At 39.9% G+C, this 22122-nt stretch overlaps 1 protein-coding gene across 5 annotated transcripts in view; it reads right to left on the bottom strand.

Moving 5' to 3' along the window:
• Positions 1-22122, bottom strand: part of Vinc (vinculin) — a 112228-nt gene that overhangs the window by 41564 nt on the left and 48542 nt on the right. For 3 of the 5 annotated variants that reach the window (XM_068369282.1, XM_068369283.1, XM_068369284.1), the window contains exons 12-14: positions 12991-13082; positions 10878-10980; positions 8242-8391 (exon numbers count right to left, since the gene is read on the bottom strand). In XM_068369282.1, coding sequence (XP_068225383.1) covers positions 8242-8391; positions 10878-10980; positions 12991-13082 — 345 coding nt within the window. The remainder of the gene's footprint in view (positions 1-8241; positions 8392-10877; positions 10981-12990; positions 13083-22122) is intronic. The other 2 variants (XM_068369285.1, XM_068369286.1) reach the window with 1 other exon arrangement.

Here is a 22122-nt window from a genome sequence, read left to right as displayed (position 1 = left end):
TGATATTATTTCACATGAAACGGGACAATTCGTTGACTTTTGTAGCAGGAAATTGTAGGCATGTAAGTCAGGTTAGGCCTACCCTAGGACAAAATTAAAAAAAATTAAACTTACAAACAGTTTCTTAGAATAAATTAAGTTTTCAAGTTGAGGACCATCTGTACCTTGAAAGGACTAATCTTGACAAAGTAAATGGCTCTAGTAGGGCAATGGCTGGAGTATTGTGGTACTGTATTTTGAAATAGAAGAAAAGAATGACGGGGCAATATATACATAATTTCCACTAAGCACATAGAAATAGTTACAACAGTATCCTTTTCATATATCACACTTGTAATTTAAAGTTTGCTTTTTATTGTAATCGATAAGCCATAGAAAGTGTTATTTAACTTTTATCAAGGTGCGTGAAATCATACCCGATATTGCATTCCTCATACCAAATTATGTTCCCTGTCAATTGCGAGAGAAGCTTTAGCAAAGTGAAACATCAGTGTTTCTTCACTATTATATTTACATTTCATTGAGGTGGATATAGTCCCTCAAAGATCCGATTCAGAGGGCTCAAGTCCACTGCTACAACAACCTCCTTTTTTTTATATCAGTTTCGTTCACTACCAACTTTCAAAATCAACAACTCTTGAATCTTTTTTATATTTACCAACAAAAAGTGCAGGAGATGACCATACCCAAAACCATATAAGACAGCGATTGCTTAGAACTTGCGCTTCATTAGAAATATTATAAAAAATTTCAATAACTACAATAAACAACCCTAACAAGAGATACATTTTATACTGGCGATAAAATAGGAATGCAAATACTGTTTAACAAAACCAATAATAATATGTTATTCTAGGTATTCAAAACAGTAAAAGCTAAAATTTATTCATTTTATCATGAGAATTGACGGAAATTTACGTGTATTTAGATTTACCATGTTAATCAAAGTTTTAGACATTTTATCAACCTTTAGTCTTTAGTCCAATTACTGAAAATCTTGTAAGAAGTTGTGCTTAAAAAAATAAAAAAGGGTTTTCCTAATTCAAGAGTAAAATGTAAAACATTTTGATATTTTCAAATCACTGTTATTTAAGATTTAGTTTTTCTTATCTGCAAACTATTTATTGGTAGCTTAAAGTATTTTGAATAGTTAATGAATATCAAAAGATTGAATTCCAATTAATATAACATTACAAAATTATATGATTTACCATCTACCATTTCATATAGCACTGTCATTTCTTATTTAGATGCAAAAAAGACTGTCATTTCTGATTCACGGTATACATTTTCTATTATTACATACCAAATCCAACTTGCCAATGACATTATTTTAGTACATTGTAGGTTATGGTCAAATACTTTTCTGTGATCACCTTATGGCATCAATGAAAAAATAAGTAGGTCCTATAGTGTAGGAAGATTCCAATGCGCAATTATTGGATGAAAATATCGAGACAACATCAAACACGAATCAAGCAACTATAGTCAATTCTTTTTAGTGAGGCAGATTTGCACCGACTCGCAGGGTGCCCTTTTAGCTCGGAAAAGTTTCCTGCTCGCTGATTGGTTGGGCAAGAAAATTCTAACCAATCAGATAGCAGGAAACTTTTAAGAGCTAAAGGACACCATTGAGAGTCAGTGCAAATGCGCCTCATTAAAAAAAATTGTGTATAGATCCTTATTCTAAGGTTATTAAATAAAATACACAACTCTTTACATCAGCTTACATTTGTGACTTCATGAATTGTATAAAAATAATTCCTGAATTGAAAGGAAAAATCATCCTGCTCCAGGATAGATGCCACTGTATACTATATGTTTAGTAGACTCTAGGTTCAAAATAAGAGAGAATCTAATTATTTTGTGCCCTATATGTAGCAAACAGATCCGTAATCCTAACCATACCTGACTTTTCGATAACCTTTTCTTAGCCCCTATTTCATATTTTCTCATTTCTCTTATGCTTTTCAAAAATATTAATTCCTGAACATTTCTCCCATTTATTTTTCAGATGTAGACTTTATCTCCAACTGATGAGGTTTTAACCAAACTCTGCTAACTTCGCATTTCACTAACTGAAAGTTGTTAATTCTAAGTACACTACAGTATTGGTATTATGACTAACTATGGCCAGCGCCGAGCCATTTCCCCCAGTCCACAAGCAACAACAAAAATTTACAGCCTATGAGGGGAAAATACTATAAATTTCTTATACCCAAATAATTTTAGGCATAAGCAAAAATGCAAAAAATCTTCAAACCCGAAAAATTTTGTTACAGTAGTATTGAATACTACATCCTACAAGAAAACTAGTTACATTCGTGTACACAGTAGTTTTAATCCATTATGGAAAACTGTGTGTTTACCTCAAAAGAGCAACAATGATAGAAAAAATATTCATACAATGATCATGTTGTTATTAATTTAGCCCCCCCAAGAAAAATTGGTATACAATCAGAATCTTTCCTGCAAATTTAATTTCAATATCTTTACTCTAATTTACTATTATTCTTTTTTTTTTTATAGTTGCCTACACCAACATTTTTTCCAATTACCTAAGATGCATATGGTAGAAACCAAAAAGATACAAGACTTACATTAGTATATGATAAATGTGTTAAACAAATATGTCAATGACAGCCTTATCCAAATTTGAAAGAAGAGATAAATCGACCTATCAATTTTCAATCTTAGATTTAAAAGTTCCGTAGTGAAAGTGCAATTTCATTCTGTTCAGAAAATTAGTTAAATAGTAAGGCTATATGATTATTCTTATTACTATCGTTGTTATAAATCAATGGATGCTTTCAATTGGCCAATTATCTGGTTAAACATATCACACAGCATCTTTATTTCATATTTTGTCCGAATGGATCTAATCTACTGCTTTTCCCTATGACTCGTCTTTTCCTACAAAAACGGACACATTTACAAAGATGAATTATATCATTTTCTGTTGCTTGCTTAATTTAGCCAATCATGATCTTGAATTAAAATGGAATATTCAATATAGAAAATTTTAAGAAATTATATATAACATAACACTTACCTTCCACTTCTACTCAACCATTATCACAAAACAATACAGTAACCTCAGAACACTTACAGTTAGTTCAATAAGACATTTAATGTTCAGTGCTTCAACTCCAGCAAACAAGGATGTTTCAACAACAAATTAACTAAAAGGCACCTTACAATTAGCAGGGATATGACTGCGTTATACTCTACCATACAGAACTCCGCTATCAATATTCTAACATTCAATGGGTCAATGAAGCATATAAGCAGATCATTAATATTACACCAAAGCAAAATCTAACAATGAGAAGCGCTCGAGTACTACCTGTACTTGAATCACTGCAAGGAGAGATTATCAACATTTCTATATGTTTTCATATAGCTCTTATGTATACAGAACTCAACATAAGCAATCTCACCAGAAATGTTTAAAAGAATTAAAGTTTGTTCAACTTGTCAAATGTCCTATTTTTCCAAGAGATAATAAATGAAGTGTCAGTACCCTGAATAGTATGTAAATTAGAATGTTTAACATTACAGTACTCTCCAGTTGCGGTATCTATACTGTTTTAAACATGGAATATACCTGTATGTAAAATGGGGACGTGTAACAACGAACTCGAGATAAGAATTTCATTTCCTGCCTTCAAAGAACTGCTTGGCCTTTGCTCACCAAAGGCTTGAAAACATGTCTGCTAACAATGCGTGCCAGGGGTTTCAGGGTCTAACCTAAAAACAACTTAACATACAACTGTTCACAACCCCCAAAAGTAAAGAGCATCTCATAAACACGGCATAAACTACACTTGTTTGGCATTCAGTTAAAACATCCTCTAGTTTCATTGTCAAACATTTCTTTTCGTCATTTTCACTATCAGTTTAGTAAGGCACATAACACTTCACAGATATTGAAACCAAACACACACACATCGCTGCTCACTTAGCAGTTTATGCACCAGTTTCGATGCCAACAAGTCCTCCCCCTTATCACTCCTGGGGTAAAATATATGGTATCAAGGGAGCAAAATAACAAAACGAGCAAACAAAATCATAAAGGAGAAGACTAATTCAGGTGAAGGGGTCATGGATAAAACCAAAATTATAAAGAAATAAATGAATAACTAGACATACTAAGAGATACCTTCATTTTAATATTATGAAGCATCTTAGCATATTTAAAATTATTAGTTTCAGCACGACGGCAAGGCTGTTACTAATAGACGTACAGTATTTCAGTCAAGTTTAGAATTTACTCCAGAGTAAAACTAAGTCATAATAATAAAAGTATCAACTTCATTGAAAAATTATGAATTTTAGAAATAACACAAAGATTTATCACATTACAGTAGTGTTCTGGTATAGTATAAAATCTTTAAAAATTGGTTTTTCAATTTTTTCATTTACTAACATAAATAATTACTGTTTGGGGGTTAATGTGCTATGCAATCTCCAAGAATTTTCCTGTTAAAAGGCTAAAAGAGGGAAGCCAATACACAAAATACCAAAATAATTCCTTCCCTGTCCCAGGGCCAGTATTTCAACAAGTCTAACAGGGACTCGGTGAGCATAAGAGACCCAAGGGTTCAGGATCTCTTGAACTCATCACAGCACCTCTAATACTTAAATATGTCTTCTTAAATCGTCGGTCAACAGGTCAGACATACGTTTTCTTCACTATCATAATTAGGAAATGTTCAGTCTACTTCCTCAACTTCCAAGTTAAGTACAGTTGATTTACTTCCAAACTTATTTGCTTTGAGCTTGTTATTCAGTGTACGACACTATGTTAGCTTTAACGTCAGCTTGGGAAGTGTTTAGCTTTAAACATGTCTGCCATTTACTTTCCTTTAAGTATTACTTTGTTTTCATATATCATTAAAGTAGCCAAAGTAGTGGATCTCTTTTCATAAACTTTAGAGTAGCATAGCCAAGAACTGTTTGCATTTTCAGTGTACAACGCTAGTGCAGTCTTCTGACTTTTTCAAGTCAGTTTGGTAAATGTTTAGGTTTAGCTTTTTATAAGCTCTTCACTTTTATTTACAAATTTCATCACACATTCCTATATTTTGGTAGCCTATCCTAAGCTTGATCCTTGTGGTAAGTCATTAGGCTCAATAACGTGATTATTTATAGTTATCAGTGTACAGTATAATACCTTTACTGCTTAATTTTTCATAACCAAAATGGAATGTTTAGGTTTAAGTATTCTTTTATTTCATTACCACTTTTTGTTGTTGAGTTTTTACAGTCTTTATATGGTTTTTTATACTAAACATACTAACTTTTGGTAAGTTTTAGGCTAGCATAGCCTTGTGTTTGTGTATACAATACACTACTTATCGTAATATACACTGGCCCTGGAGAAAGGAGGACAATATTTCTTTGGGTTTTTGTTGATTGGATTCCATCTTCTAGCCTTTAATAGGAAAGTTCCTGGAGACCACACAGAACCTCCCCAAAACTAGGTTTTTCCTTCTTCAAAACCCCTTTATTACTAAGACTATTGTGTAAATTTACTAGTCTTAAATTACTAAGCCAACAAGTAGAGTACATATAATTGATAGATAATTTTCTAATAAACAATTTGCACGTTATATATAAAAACAGAACAGTTACCGAGACAATCAGAAATACAGTTGAAGCTGATACTTTCCCAATTGAATTTACATATTTCAAAATCAAATTATAACAAATACTGAAGGAACAAATTTAAAGAAGCATTTAAAATCCAAACCCCTTCAGAGATACTGGGTAGCATCAGCACAGACTTGGAGCACATTCCATGCGCAGATTAATTAACGGCTCTGAAGATGAAGTCCCTAGGAGACTCGGTCTCTGGTAAAGTCATTAATGAATAAACTGTTGTATAATGTTTGATGATGCTGTGTCATGCTTAAAGCACTCGGGGGGGAAATAAAATCTTTGATTGTTTAATCTACTAAAGGTGGTACAGATTAGGACTGTATTAAAACTACTTTTAGTCGTGAAGATCAGTCAATTTCCATTTCATAGCGAGAAACAAATACATCATCTATAAGATTAAAAACCTTTTATTACAGAATTTTCTAAAAATGGTATTCTGAGATATACAAACCACAATTCTACATATATCAACTTCTGATTCGAGCACACAGCTTAGGAAATCAAAATACTCTAGTGCCTCTACACCTTGGTGAATGTGGATCTACACACACAGTACCTAAATGAAACCTAAAATGGTAATGGCAAAAGACAAGTCTGACAGCTACACACAAATCCTCCCCATCAGTAAAGTCTTTCCATATTTCCATTAAATGAAAACATTGAGATAACAGCAGTAGGGATTCAGCGTTATGAAGCTTCATCTGTGGTGGATAACGGGGGAGGGCAGGCTGTGGCACCCTAGCAGTACCAGCGCAACTTGGTTGAGTCCTCGTCAGGCTGCGAGGAGCGTAGAGAGGAAAGGTCCCCTTCTTTTCATTTGTATGATGTTGGCTATCCCAAAAATTGGGGGAAGCGCATTGGTATATAGATAGATCGAGATATATGGATGGTATCATGCACTACGATCTCTTCCTTTTTTTTATGAACCAAGGTTATTAGTGTAGCATAACTCCTATTTTCGCACTAATAAAAAAAAATCCAAAAAAGTTATCCTGAAAGGGTATCCTATTGTTATTATATCCAATTACCAAAAACTTCTATAAAGTACTATGCTATCCTATTATTGCGCTAATAAAAAAATTCCCTAAAAGTTATCCTGAAATGTTATCCTATTGCTGTTATTATCTACAACTTACCAAAAATGTTTTTAGTACTATGCTATCTTTCATAGATATTTTGTATAGGGATGGAAGGGTGAATATTATTTTTTTTTAAAGATTCAAAAGATATTTTATCAGCACATCCATCTTAGTACTCATACCATTTAAGGCTTTGTGCAACACCATACTTTTTGTTTCTCAAAAGTTTTGTGAAGGTGATTATTCTTAAGCACTTGATGCACCATTAGAAAATTGAATGGAAAGATTACCAGTAAGTAAGAGAGCTAAACACAAATGCCTAAAACATTACTAAAACTAAATTTTTTCATTCATAATCCATGAAAAATATATCCTTAATCTTAACTAAACTTCCTTTCTGTTTTGAAATGTAGTCCTCCTCTTTCGAGATATTACACAAACATATTTGAATCTATTCCTTCCTTGTAAATTTGAATTAAGATCTAGAAGTACCCAATAAAGTCAACTGTGTTATCCAATTACTTTTGTTAGGCAAGATGATAATTTCTTCATAACATAAAAAGTGGGATGCTGATCACTGGCATCTGTCAGTCCTTCTATTCTCAGAAGAAAAAAAATACTGAGTACAATAGCGTAACAATCAGCCCTTAATATTTCTATGGACTAGGTAACGAGTACCAGCAAATGTTGAAAATCTGCAAACATAAGCTGGATGTGGTGTCCCAGTAAATATTCCTAGAAATAACTCCTATTCCACTTTTTAATGATGAGAAAATAAAAAATTTTGTCATATAACAATTTCTATGGAAAATAAAAAAGTAAATTCTGCTATCAAAGAAATATAAAAATGTTTGAGCTCTTAGCTACTAGTTGATGTAGATAAGTACCACAGTAATAATCCGATGTTATCAGTTGGTTGCCTATTACCACCATGGCCAGGTAGCTACTCCAATAACGAGCCTTCTAAAATCTTGAGCTGTGTGCTTCAATAAATCATCAGAAGTTACAACATATGTAGAACAACAGTTTTGTATATGAACATTAGTTCGATATGAAATCAAATAAATATTAAAATAGACATAACTGCAAATTACTGTTTATGAGCTTCAAAATACAATACATAAATCCAAGCTGAAATTTATCATATAATAAACTGTACCATCTCCAGTCAAAGCTTTTTATGGAAAGTCTTTTTGAGATTAAGGGAAAAAAAAACCATAATTAATAATTTAAAAAAAAGGCATAAAATGTATCTACATGGTTACAACTTTAATGACTTTGTTTTGATTTCTTTAGTGTGTCTTGTTCCTCTTGTTAGCCAACAACTAGTGGTAGCCCTTTTTTTTTTATATTGAGCAAAGGAGAGGGAGGGGAAACTCTCATACCATAAACGATTAATGTCATCTAAAATGCAAGCAACTTATGTACTCCACAACTACATAATAAGTCAGCCAATAGGGGTGCCTGGGGATGTCTGGGGGATGTAACGTCACTCTACCTCTTTCGGGTAAATGGATCCCCTGGTAATTTGAGGGGGTCAGTGCTCGTTCCGGTTCCCCAAAGATTTTCATAAAGTCCACCTTAAAAATGTCATCTTCTAGGTCCATCATTTGAGGTGGTGCTGGAGGACGCGGAGGAGGAGGAGCTGCTGCGAATGGTCAGAGGAGGCACACAGCTCAAACCTACGACTTACATTAGTCATCGGACAGTACATTATATGAGAGGAATTATGAATGAAGAAATAGAAAATCTCTCAAATATTTACATGATTATACAACTTCCGGGAAGCTATCCAAACGCGGTACAGTACTGTACACCACTGGAACCATCGCTCAAGTCAAGTTTTATTTACACAGTGGATGTTAAAACTTACCATTGGACTCCAGGCAGAAGGGGAGTGCTTGGAAGAAAAATTCTCATTTATAAAGACTGAAGTGGTAACTATACAGAAGCAGCTATATACAGAGTACCAAAGGAAAACTTGGCAAAATATTCTTCAAATGCTATACGATGTAAAGATTTCACTATACATGATAGTACTTTCCTCACAATATTTACTATACTGTACATTACTTTTAGTACCACTACAAAATATGTCTACCAACCCCACTAATCATCCCAATACCGTACATGTAATAATTTATGTGTACTATTTAAATGCTTATTATTTTGCAATTTTAATTCATATGACAGTTGATTAGTATCAGAAAATTGCTAGTCCAACTGTTCTATAAACCAAATTAAATACCAATTTTGATTACTTGACTACTAGATCCACACACATGCACATACCATTCCAAAGGTGACCTATTAGTACTCCTGAAATAAATTATAGTACTTTGGAATAAAAAATTTAAATATACCAAAATCGCGGTTTTAGTCGAGGTAAGAATTAAATTGCTTAATTGGGAAACTTTTTCCAGATATTCTTTATTTGCTGCTGGCATCAAAAATAAAATTCAAATTGATGGAACTGGCAAATGTTACTATAATGAAGATGAGCATCCACCAAGAAGGGAGACTATACTATTTTATTTGTTACAGCCCAGTTTCATGTCAACCTCATTAAATAAAAAACGAATGGCAACGACTCTACATTTGTATTAAAAATATTTAGGCATATTTATACACATTAAAAAATTATCCACAAGATGAAGAGTATATTGAGAACAGAGAAAAGTTATTTTGACGAGGGAAAAATCTATTTCTGGGCTCAACCTGTGTCGCCCAGTGAAATATTCCTTAAAGCACCATTTCAAAGGTATAAATACTGCTAAATATACCAGAGAAAAAAGTTGCATGGAATGCCAGGAATATATCCAGCTCGCTCACCCCTAAAGGGTGTCGGTATTAAAACTGGGGCGAGTGATACCACTACCAGAGGATCCTTTCCAATTAGACTTCTCCCTCCTCAAAATCCCCCGTTACTATGAGGTGTCGTTCACTACAGTTACAAAGTAAAGCAGACAGACGGATTTTGTGTGATTAAGTATATTAATTTCAAAGTATAGACAGGGCATTCGCAAGATTTATACCTTGCAAGATCAGCTGATGTGAATTATTCAAAGAGCCTGGGATTCTTTTTTCCAATTAGTTACCATTCTGAATTTAGCATTTTATTGTAAAATAAGCTGTAAATGCCTATATTTTATCTCTTCCTTAAGGTATAGTTTAATATCTATGCCTTTCTCTTAAATGACAGATTCATGATTAACGGCAGTAACCACCCTATGATAACAAATGTATTATGTTTTAATATCATGGATTACTGTAAATTTAAACATGAATGTCTAAAAAGAACTTAAACCTCACCAGGGGTTAGATGCTCTGAGGGCACCCTAACTCCTTGGTAAAATCTAGTATACAGTATTATACAAAACTAAGATGACAGCGTAAACAATTAAAATTCAAGGATTTGTAATTTTTCATCATTCATCAGAATTAGAAACATGATAATGAGGACATCCGGACAATGAGAAGAGGAGAGAATAAAAACAAGATCATCTCACAGGTAGCTCATTTCACCAAGTAACCCACAAGAACTGTAGTTATAAAAAAATCTGGTAGATTCTATTTTCAAAGCCAGCAGCAGATAAAGCACCTGTAAAAGATCCGGGTTCGCGGGTTGTGTATGAAAGGTCCAATTTCTAAATGTTGCCAAGTCTCACTGCTCAAGATTCCCTAGCATCAACTGTCACAACTGTGGATCCTCCTCACACTAAGTGTACAGTACTTCGATCTTTTGCAATTGCTTCGATTATTGAAAATTAACATTATTAAAATAAATTACATCAGGTTAAAAAATACCTTCAAATCACAGTGAGGATAAATCTGTCTATTAAAAATTTAAAAAGAAAAAATTAGTAAATGTTTTAGAGTGAAAAATCTAGTTTTCAAATGAGTCTCCCCAATTGAATCTTGGATGTGAATAAAAATAATACACATAAATTATATTACGAATACTGTTAAAAACAAAAAGGATGATACGCATAAGAATACATATTAGTTGTATAAAGAGAGAGCAATAACTTGAAAAATATATGAAAAGAGATGTGTCACTTATCAATAAACAGTCTGAAAACTTCACCTAGACCCCTCAAGACGACCCAACTCAAATAACAATGAACGTCATACCATTAAGTCTGAGAGCAGACATGTCTGGAGGTGGAGGAATCATGGGCTCCTCTTCAGGATAGACCATCACAGCACGGCGGACCTCACCCACTGCCGCCAATAACTGTGAGGTAGGGACAACACTAGTTAGTTACTAAAGAAAATATTACATACATTCATTAAATATCCACTAAATTCATTTAATAGACAGGACAGTCAGTATTGCGCAGGCTTCCACTGTGGCAGCTTATTTCTCGACCTTTTGCTCGACCTTAACATTTGACCTTAATATGTATGAATTGGCGTGGATTTTCACACACTCAAATATGAACTCAATTTGACATGTGACAACAATGGCTGATTACGGGAATTGGACATTTTGCTTGACCGTAACCTTGACCTTTGACCTTAACCTTCCTAAATTTAATCATATTCAGCTTTTTATATAATATTTAATCCCTACAAGTTTCATTACTCTACGATTAAAATTGTGGCCAGGAAGCTGTTCGCAAACATAAACACACAGGCACACAAACAAACGCACAAACAGGGGTGAAAACATAACCTCCTTCCAACTTTGTTGGAGGTAAATATCATACATTCCATGACTAATTAATTTATACAACATTCCACCCTTATTTGGAAGGGTCTAGATTCCAAGGTCACTATATGCCTGAAACCACATACAATACCAATATCTATAAATCTTAAATACTGTATACAGTGATACCTCTGGATACGAAAGTTTCTGCTTACGAAAAATTCAGGATACGAAAAGCGATACAAAGATTTTTATGCCCCAGTATACGAAAAAATTTTCAGGATACGAAAAGCTTACGAGATCCCAACTCGTCGCCGAGAGTACAGTACCTTTTTTTTCAGGGTATCAACCCTTAATTTAGGTGTACAGGTAACAATACACCTTCACTTATCCAAATGCTTTACATACAGTACCATAACTTTTATACAGTAGTAAAGAAAATGGACTGTTTTCTTAGGGCTTGGAGGGGATAACTAGGCTATAACTACATTATTGAATAATCTCATGGTGGTTTCTGGAATGGATTAGGCTGTTTTTAACGGTTGGGTTAATTATTGAATGATAGAAATGGCTGCATTGCATGTTTATTACTACAGTTTAGCGTGTCTATGGAAGAAAAGGTGACTTTTTGTAAGGCTTGGAACGGATTAGGCTATTTACATGTAAAACGCGACTCAGGATACAAAAAAATCAGGATACGAAACCGTATCCTGAACGGATTACTTTCGTATCCTGAGGCATCACTGTATATACCCATAATACAGTTACTCTATAAAATTATAAACATTGAAATGATATTGTAATAGTATCATAAAAATTTGCATATCATAATTGAAAGTCATTTTACAAGATTAAAAATAAAAACTGTCAAATAGAGCCTCATTATGCAACCACTTTGATAGAATATGTCAAATTCTTTAAATGTCGCATTCGGATGCATGAATTACATCTTGGTATACGACGAAATAACTGACTACGCATTTCAATCAACACATTCATAGCTCCTTACCAAATAACAAATAGAACTTCAAAATAACGAGAGAAAAAGTGCCGTACAAAAATTTATATTGAGTGTAATGTAACATCTAAATCCAAGCCTATATGTATATAGATGTCTATATGTATACAAACTTTATATACATACAAAGCTTCTCTCAAATAATGGGATAGCACATATGTGTATTTTCATTACAAAAAGTCCTCCACTTACAAACTTAATTGGTTACAAGAAGCTGTGTGTAAGTCGGATTTTTGTGTTTTTTTAAATTTTGGGTTACAGTAGGCCTAACCTGAATTCCCTGCCTGTGATTTCGAGCTACAAAAGTCAACAAATAGTCAGGTTTTATACGAAATAGATCTCAGGTTATTACAAATGTTTTGTTTATTGTATTAAAATATATAATAATGTTTTGTTACAGTTTTTCTTTATTTAAACTTTGTTAATTTCGGTTGGATTTGTGTTTGTAAGTCGAATGTATATAAGTTGAAGATCTTCTGTGCAGTATTTCATAGCACCTTCTAAAAATGTCTAAAAACCCAACAAAGGTTACGGAAGCAAATCTAAAATGAATCAACCAACGCCCTCCCACTTACAGCTTTGTTAGACTGGCGCCATCTGCTGATTGCATGATGATCATCAGGATTCATAGCAACATTCTTGGCATCTTGTACCATTGGAGTCACAGCTGAAAAAAAAAATAATCAAATAACTTTGAAAATATACCAACTTGCTCGTGCATTCATTCAGCGTACCTAAGAAATCATGACTTGTGAAATTGCATATTTACAAAATAACGGATTTTGAGCGAAGCGAAAAATCTATTTTTGGGTGAGATAGCCATGGCGTCCTGATGGAAGGTTCCTTTTTGGTAGCTTCCTTGGGTAATCACTACTAGGATTTTCCCAGAGAATTAAACCACAGGTTATCACAGAATTCTAACTTCTGGAGCGAGTATCTTAAGGGTTTCCCCTTAAGACATCGTGTATCAACAGGGGACACGCATGTATAGACGTGCCACATAGCTATCTGCACCCATTCAGAGTTAACTCTTCAATATGGCGGACAGGGAGTGGCTGGGAGCTGAGCCGCAGCCAATCTAGATGTGGCGATATCGGTACTCGCGATGTAAACAGACGGACGCCATTGCTTTTGATGACGTCACGTCCATCCTCATTCCGAAAGTCTGGAGCTCGCTCATCACCATGATACAGCGGCGCAGGGCGGGACCTGATAACAGACAGGGTGGGTCCATCAGGACGCCATGGCTATCTCACCCAAAAATAGATTTTTCGCTTCGCTCAAAATCCGTTTTTTGGGCTCAAGCCATGGCGTCCTGATGGAAGAGTACCAGAGAATTAGTGTATCGTGGTAGACTTTTTCCCTTTATAAGTGAGTGCTAAAACATTGAGCCGAAAGCATAGTGGTCTATACTAGAGCTACCGTGAGGCAGTTGCCTTCCTGCCCCCCTGGCATGGAAGTCCCCACGGGCTATGCTAAGATCAAAGTGGTCATGGGAAGGCTATTCATATAGGCTGAAGGAACAATGAGATCCATAAGATAAGTCAGAGCGATTTGGTATTCGCGTCGAAACAAACTTGAAGAAGTGGTGGTTGAACACTTCGTGTATGGAGTTGACTCATCTTCATAATTGAGTAAGTATTCGCTAAGGAGACTTACTTGCTCTATATCAATAAATGCCCGGAGTAAATCCTGGCATTTTCCTTAACCAGGAATAAAGGGTAATAAAACTATGACAAATAGTATATTTCATAGTAAGAAAGGAGCAAGGGAGACGCACAAGTAATAAAATAGACATTTTATTATATAATTGCAGGTAAATCAATACATGTCATGCAATAAATAGTAAAAAACATTTACATTGATAAAAATGTACATAGTCATAAAGGCGTGCTCTTGAGTCTGAAAGGGAAGAATCAAGTATTAGTAGGCACTCGTTCTACGGAACGTTAGTCTTTATGTAACACACGTCATGCACGTGGCATGTAGCACTCATGTGGTAATCTACTATGACATTTCACCTGAGGTAAGAACAGTTAAAGAAAACACAAGGCGGTTTCTGCTTCACTACGTATCACTTGAGGGTCAACATAGGCACCCGACGAGTTAGAGTCGCTAATAACTCACTGTTCTAAGCAGAGTTCAGAGCAGGTTTCATAACACTACCTGCGGCTACCACAAAATGTTTCACTTCGTGCACTTGTTTCGCATAATGTTTAAAGAAAACACGCGAGGATTTCCAGCCTGTATAGTTCTTGAGGCTTTCGAAATCCATACTCTGAAAGAGATTCAGAGACGAAGCGACTTTCCTAGGATCATGACCAGCGGGTGTACTGTCTGGATCCGCTCTGCGAATGAAGTAGGTGATTTTTGCTCTCAATTGTTTTAGTGACAAGTCGCTGCCCGATGTTTCTCCTTTGAAGAGTTGGCCTCCACCAAAGTTTGAAGTTCTATGAAGATAGACCTTAAGGCTCTCTACTGGACATAGAGAGGCATCTTCCTTCAAGGGGCATATCCTCCACGGGCCCCATCGTTTGGTAGGTAATTCGTTCTTTGCGAGAAACGTCGGATCAGGGAAGAGGGAGAGGTCTCCTGAATCGTTGAAAACGATATGTCCCTCTTCTCTAGATAGTGCCACCATTTCGCTGACTCGGGCTCCCGAAGCTAGAGCGAAGAGAAATATAACTTTCTGAGTCAGGTCCTTAAGAGGGCATGAATCATTGTCCAAGTTGGAGGCGAAGTGGAGAACTTTGTCTAGAGACCAAGTGATTGGTCTCGGAGGGGGTGCCGGTCGTAAACGGGCACAGGCCTTCGGTAGTTTGTTGAAGATGTCGCTAGACAGATCTATTTGGAAGGCGTATGACAAAGGTCTGGTCAAGGCCGATTTGCAAGTAGAAATCGTGTTGGCTGCCAAGCCTTGTCCATGAAGGTGAATGAAGAAGGACATGCAAAAATCTATAGTGATTTTCGAGGGGTTCTTTGCCTTGACGAAGGAGACCCATTTCCTCCAAGACGATTCGTATTGCCTTCTCGTGGATTCGGTCTTGTATTCCTCGAGGAAGTCTAGACTCTTCTTCGGAATCCCAAACCTTTTCTTAGCGGCTAGGGTGAGAAAATCATGAGATGAAGGTCCTTGATTTTCGATGATGAAGCGAAGACAGTCGACTTCTGTATTTGCTGGGAGAGAACTGGGTCCGGGAGGGGGATCAGCGTTGGCTGCATCTCCAGGATCAAGGGGTACCAGTTGCTGCGGGGCCACTTGGGAGCCACTAGAGCTGCTGTCCCTTTGAAGGTTCTCAATTTGGAGAGGACTTTCAGCAGAAGATTGGTGGGAGGGAACAGGTAAGTCTTGGCCCATCTGTTCCAATCCAAGGTCATGGCGTCCACCGCTTCCGCTTTGGGGTCCTCGTACGGGGCTACATATCGAGGAAGTTGATGGTTGTCGCTCGTTGCGAAGAGGTCGATCTGGAGTTCTGGGACTCGGTGAGAGATGAAGGCGAATGATCTTGCGTCTAGAGACCATTCCGACTCTATCGGGTTTGTCCGAGATAGAGCGTCCGCTGTCACATTGCGGAATCCTTGTAGGTGAACTGCAGACAGGTGCCATTTCTTCCTTTCTGCCAGACGGAAGATTGTTAGGAGCACCTGTTTTATCTTGGGCGATCTTGAGCCCTGGCGATTGAGACAACGCACTACCACAGAGCTGTCCAGGGTTAGGCGAATGTGTATCGACGGGGGCGGGGAGAGTTTCTTCAGCGTCAGAAGAACCGCCATGGCCTCCAAGATGTTGATGTGAAACGTCTTGAATAGGGGAGACCAAGTGCCTTGAGCCTGTTTTTTGGTGGGAGTGACCTCCCCAACCCTCCAACGAAGCGTCCGTATGGATGTTGAGAGATGGAGGTGGGTGTTGGAGAGGAAGGGACCTTTTTAGGGCCCTCGCTTCTGACCACGGCTTTAGAAGAAGTCGAAGTCTGCTTGGGAGCCGTCTCTTGAGGTCTCTTCGAGCGATGGATGCGGAACGTCTCCAGACTCCCGCTGCATCCTTTAGCTGTGCACGAAGCACTGGGTTTGTGATCGAGGCGAACTGTAGAGAGCCTAGAACTTGTTCCTGCTGGCGTCTTGAGATCCGTTTGGATTTTAACAGTCGCTTGACAGACCCTGCTATTTCCTTCCTTTTCTTTGCTGGAATGGAAAGGCGGTGTGACTGAAGATTCCAGTGGATGCCTAACCATTGGAACTTCTGAGCTGGAGGTAGGCGAGACTTTTTCGCGTGTATCTGGAATCCCAGGTGTTCGATTCGAGAAACTGGGTAACTTTTCTGCAGGATTCTATACAATCCTCGGGCGAGGGCGCCCACACTAGCCAGTCGTCGAGGTAGGCCATCACCTGGACGTTTCGGATGCGGAGCTGTTGTACTACTGCGTCCGCTAGCTTTGTGAATATCCGAGGGGCCACGTTGAGTCCGAAGGGCATGGCCCGGAAGGCATAGCTTTTCCGTTGGAGTCGGAATCCAAGGTAGGAGGAAGCGTGATGGTTCTTTGGTTTGTGCCAGAATGCGTCCGCCAGGTCTATCGAGACCGTGAAAGACCCTCGAGGCAGGAGGGTTCTGATCTGTTGAAGAGTCAGCATCTTGAACTTGTTGTTCGATATGAATACGTTGAGGGGGGGTAAGTCCAGAATGACTCTGAGTCTGTCTGAGTCTTTCTTGGAACCTTGTGGACTTCACCCTTCTTATCACCTTCTTGTTCAAGAGGTCTAGCACGTATTCTTCCAAGAGGGGGGTTGAACGTTGGAAGAATTGCTGGAAGGTTGGGGGTGGGTGCGCCAAGCTCCAGCCTAGACCTTTCTTGATGATGCTGTGTGCCCAGGATTCGAAGGTCCAACGATCCTGGAAGTGGCGGAGTCTTCCTCCCACCGGAAGCACTTCATTGCTTCTGGGGTCCCGAGGACTTGTTGCCTCGGCCGCTAGCTCCCTGTCCTCCTCTGCCTCTGGAGGGCCGGCGAGAGGAATCTCTGCCGGAACCCCTGCCTGAGCTTCTACCTTTGGGACGAAAGGTAGTGGAGTGCTGCTCGAAGGCGGGGTTGAAGGCCGGTGATGAGGACAAAACCGGCTGTGGGACCAACTGAAAGGTCTGTGGCGGCTGAGCGGCCACTTGGGGAGTAGCGGGTGCCGGAAACTGACGTCTGTGCTGACGTTGCTGGGGTCTATGCTTCGACTGCTTCCTCTTAGGCTGAGGACCGTCATCCTGAGAGGGCTTTCTCTTCCTAGACATGCCCCATTTGTTGAGAAGGTTCCTGTTCTCAGATGCGGCCTTGTCTGTGATCTCTTTCACTAGATCAGACGGGAAGAGGTACTTGCCCCAGATGTTGGAGGAAATCAGTTTCCGGGGTTCGTGTCTGACAGTGGCACTGGAGAACACGAATTCTCTGCAGGTTCTACGAGCTCGCATGAAGTGGTACAGATCCTTGACTAAGGTTGCCATATGAGATTTGGCAAGGACCATGTAATGGTCAGGGACTCTAGTGTCGCCAGCCATTACGTCCATCTGGACCTGGAGAGTGAGAGATGTTGCCAGCCTCTCCTTCGTTTCCTGTTCCCTACGAAGGAGGTGATTGTTTAGCTTGGGGAGGTCCTCATTAAACTGACGTCCATCAACGTCAGGATCTAGTTTGCCCACCACGAAGGTGTGTTGCACATCCTTCCAGTGTTTGGTGTCGGGCGGGGTGACTGCGGAGAAAGGTCTGCATTCCTCCAATGCAGGGCAGGATTTCCCTTCTTCTACAGCCTTAAAGCAGGCAGCGAAGGCCTTTTCCGTGAAGGGTATCACCACTTCATCGGCGCAACGTAGGTGAGGTACTTCTTGCTCAGAGCCGGAAGTCCAGAGCAGGTAAAGCCTCTGCTCTTAAGCGCTTTGGCAAGCATAGCCTGGGCCTTCGAGAGATCGAACACTATTTTCTCCTTCGGTTCGGTCTCTTCCTTTGAGGATGGTTCTGAACGTAGACGGACGTAACAGTCCGGATACGCCTCAAAGCGGGGGAAGAACTCCACTTCTTCCAGGGGTATGGAACCGATCTTATCGCTGACGAAGATCTTGTCGTCAGCGATGACCATATGCTCGGCGAATCGCCACGGATTGTCGCTCGAGCATGTGGGGAGGTCCTTGATGGAGATTTTGCGAGATTCCTTGGAACCTCCCATCGACCGAATGATCTGGTGAGTTTCTTGGAGCTTCTGCTCCATCACGGATTCAATGAGCCGAATCATATCCTGTGCCGTAGGTAGAGGAGTCGTGGTGGAGGACGTAGATGGGAGAGACACTTCCATCGGTGTAGGAGTAGGAGGGGGATGGAGGGAGGGGCATCCTCCTTATCGGACTCGGTATACATAACCCGGTCCTCTTCTTCATCATCCTCCCCTTCACCCTGGGCCATAAGGGTTTTCTCGGTGTCCTCCGAGATCTCTGACATGCGTTCATCATGTTCTGAATCCAGGTGATAATCATTCATGGACTGAGCCATGACAACATCAGGTTCCACTGTAATCTGGACTACGGGGATCTGTTCGACTGGGACCACTGAGTCTGGAGAGGCCTTTGGGAACAGCAAAGACCTCATTTCTTCTGTGGCTAGGTATGGTCCAGTGGCGTTCTTCTGAAAGCCACGTACCCACTTGCGTAGGTTGTCCCGAGCAGTGTCCCGAATCTCCGCTGAGGGAGAATCATAGAATGCTTTCTGTAAGCATTCTTGGCAGACCGAACAGGTGGTGGGGCCCCAGTATTTGAGATCCCCTCTCTTGTGAGCACAAGGGGCGTGTGTCCTACACGCCGTGTGTCCATCGAAGTGTGGCCGACGGACCGCGCAGAAGTCGTGGTCACACCTGACGTACTCCTCCTGTAAAGGAAAGAGACGATGAGTATTGTAGAGTCATAATATGGCTCGTATATAAAGTTAATTATTAACAAGTTAATATTAACTTAAATTAATTGTGATGCACAGAAGGGTGGGTGAAAGGAGACAGACGCATGCCTCGTGTAACCCGCCCGGCTGGTTGCCGTAGCATCGGACAGTCCCAGGTGGCCGTAGGCCTCCATGGAAGGTGTCTTGATAATGGGAATTCCATCTAGAATAACCATATTATAGACTGGGCTTGAAATCTTATCAAGAAAGTCTGGGGATCATGAGATCCTAGTAAGGTTCCGGCAACCAGACGTGCCAATTACACGTAGCGTGCTGGAAAGATGAAACACGCAAGAAGACAGAGTGAAAACTGAACAAAATGTACGATTCCGTACCAGTTTGTCTGCGTTAACAAGCCGTCTAGGTGCGGTTTTTAGGAGCTATCGCTAGTAAAGATAGCTGAGAGAAGGGGTGCAAGGCATCTTGCCGCCTCCGGACGGGTCCGGCATACCCCCGGCACGCCGGAAGCCGCTCGAGCAGAGTTTCTGGCATTCAAGAATGATCATTCTATGGTCAAAAGAAGCCAGGGTGGCGGCAGCCGGTAGCGGCGGCCGCCGGCAAGGAGCGGCGGTTCCGGCAGCCGGAGGCAGTCGGAGGGTGACAGGGGTAAGGATAAAGGAGCATAGCCGGGGCCGGGGGCCGGCTGCTAGTGCCGGCACTCCGGGAGGGGTCGGCAGTGTGCCGAGGCTATGAGGGAATGGAGAGGCCACGGCGGTAAGCCGGCGGCCGGCGGCGATCCCCCGGCACTCGGGGGAAGGCGGCAAGGATAAGGAAGTCACCCGTAGCGGCGGTGATGCCGGGGTAGAGGCGGCAAGGGACAAGCACCAAAGATGGAGGTGGGATGGCAAGGCTGTACTAGCCTAGTCAAGACGCCTCTGGAAAAGGTACCACCATGATAGAGGTGAATCTATCATCCTAAGCAGGGGCCGCAATGGCCGGGGGCTAAGGCAGTCCAAGAGAGGACAGGGTGTACCCAAAGAAGGGGTGGAGACTCTTCATGTCGACCAAATGATAACTGACTCCATAGCACTATGGAGGGTCTATGTATCAGAGCGGACAACACTGGGAGCACCACGGGGTCCAGCACTCCAGCCTAGGGTGGAGTGTAGGACAGGGGACATATGAAGCCTAACCTACTGGTAGGTTAGGCTAGGCAAGAGATAGGTTGGGGGGGGAAAGGGTCTTCTTATAAGAAAGGATGGGTTATGCACCAGAGCGGCCACCTAGGAAGGGAGATGCTCATCCTAACCTATAGTAGGTGGGCCAACTGAAAAACGGTGCACGCGTATATTTCAGCAAGGTACATAAACCAGCCCTCCCAACCTAACCTGGATTAGGGTTGTTAGACCCTAATCAAGGAAGGGAGAAGACGTATCGCAAGGAAAAGGTCAAGGACCGATTCAGCTTAAAGGAGGTGATCCTACCTTTAAGGTCCGCAACACTAAGGGAGGGGTCATTCCCTTAGGTGGGGAGGCGATACAGTACTCTGAGGAGTCTTGTCCTATCACATGTAATAGGGTACAAGATTACCAGAGGGAAGCCCTAGGGCTAGGGATGAAGAGAGCATATAGGGGTCCTATCATAAGGTTAGGTTAGCAAGGCACTCAAGATAACCTACCCCCTATATGGTCCCTGAAGGCGAAAAACACTTGCATCACTGTCAATGGTATTGTAAAATAATGCCAGAATCTTCATAACTAACACTAGGATCACTGAAATATCATGCATTAACACTGGTATAGGCTCACTGGCCTAGGGGCTAATCAAAGCCTACTGGTATGGGGTCAGCGAAGACCCTAACTAATGCGTCAAAAACACGATATAAAGTTCCTAGCTATGAAGACTAAATAACTAATAGCACTGATTAGTGATTTATATATACCGGTAAGGCTGTTGCGGCTAACTAAATAAGGTATGCAAGCAACAGCAGCGTCATAAAATGGCGCTGACCGGTTTGGCAAAGCTCTGCCACAAATATGCAAATATCTCGAAAAGTAAGATTTACTTTAAGGTCAGAGCTTATTTAAACAATACTTAAACCTTTGTACTCAACTTTCCAGAAGAAGATGAAGCTGAAGGTTGAGACATGGCAAGGATGCAAGCAGATAAAGTCGCACAAAGGGAAAAACACGTCCATTGAAGCGAGCTACTAGTAAAGGAATGAGGATGGACGTGACGTCATCAAAAGCAATGGCGTCCGTCTGTTTACATCGCGAGTACCGATATCGCCACATCTAGATTGGCTGCGGCTCAGCTCCCAGCCACTCCCTGTCCGCCATATTGAAGAGTTAACTCTGAATGGGTGCAGATAGCTATGTGGCACGTCTATACATGCGTGTCCCCTGTTGATACACGATGTCTTAAGGGGAAACCCTTAAGATACTCGCTCCAGAAGTTAGAATTCTGTGATAACCTGTGGTTTAATTCTCTGGGAAAATCCTAGTAGTGATTACCCAAGGAAGCTACCAAAAAGGAACCTTCCATCAGGACGCCATGGCTTGAGCCCAAAAATATACATATATTTAACTATTTTTATATAGATACAGATAGATAAATCGATAGCTAGATAAGAAAGAGGGGAGGACAATTAACTGAAATATATACCTAATGAGGCTTTAAGATAACAATATTGTTTCCCTGTGTGTAAGGTCCTCTTCATTCTAACCACCCAATTCAGACCAAAAACAGTACTTACTGCAAACAGACATTAGCCAAAAATGTTTTATATTGCAAGGGTGTGTTATTTTCTT

Source organism: Palaemon carinicauda, unplaced genomic scaffold, assembly GCF_036898095.1.
Source record: "Palaemon carinicauda isolate YSFRI2023 unplaced genomic scaffold, ASM3689809v2 scaffold47, whole genome shotgun sequence".
Lineage (NCBI taxonomy): Eukaryota > Metazoa > Arthropoda > Malacostraca > Decapoda > Palaemonidae > Palaemon > Palaemon carinicauda.
Note: the sequence above shows the minus strand (reverse complement) of the source record. Positions and strands in the feature narration are given on the sequence as shown.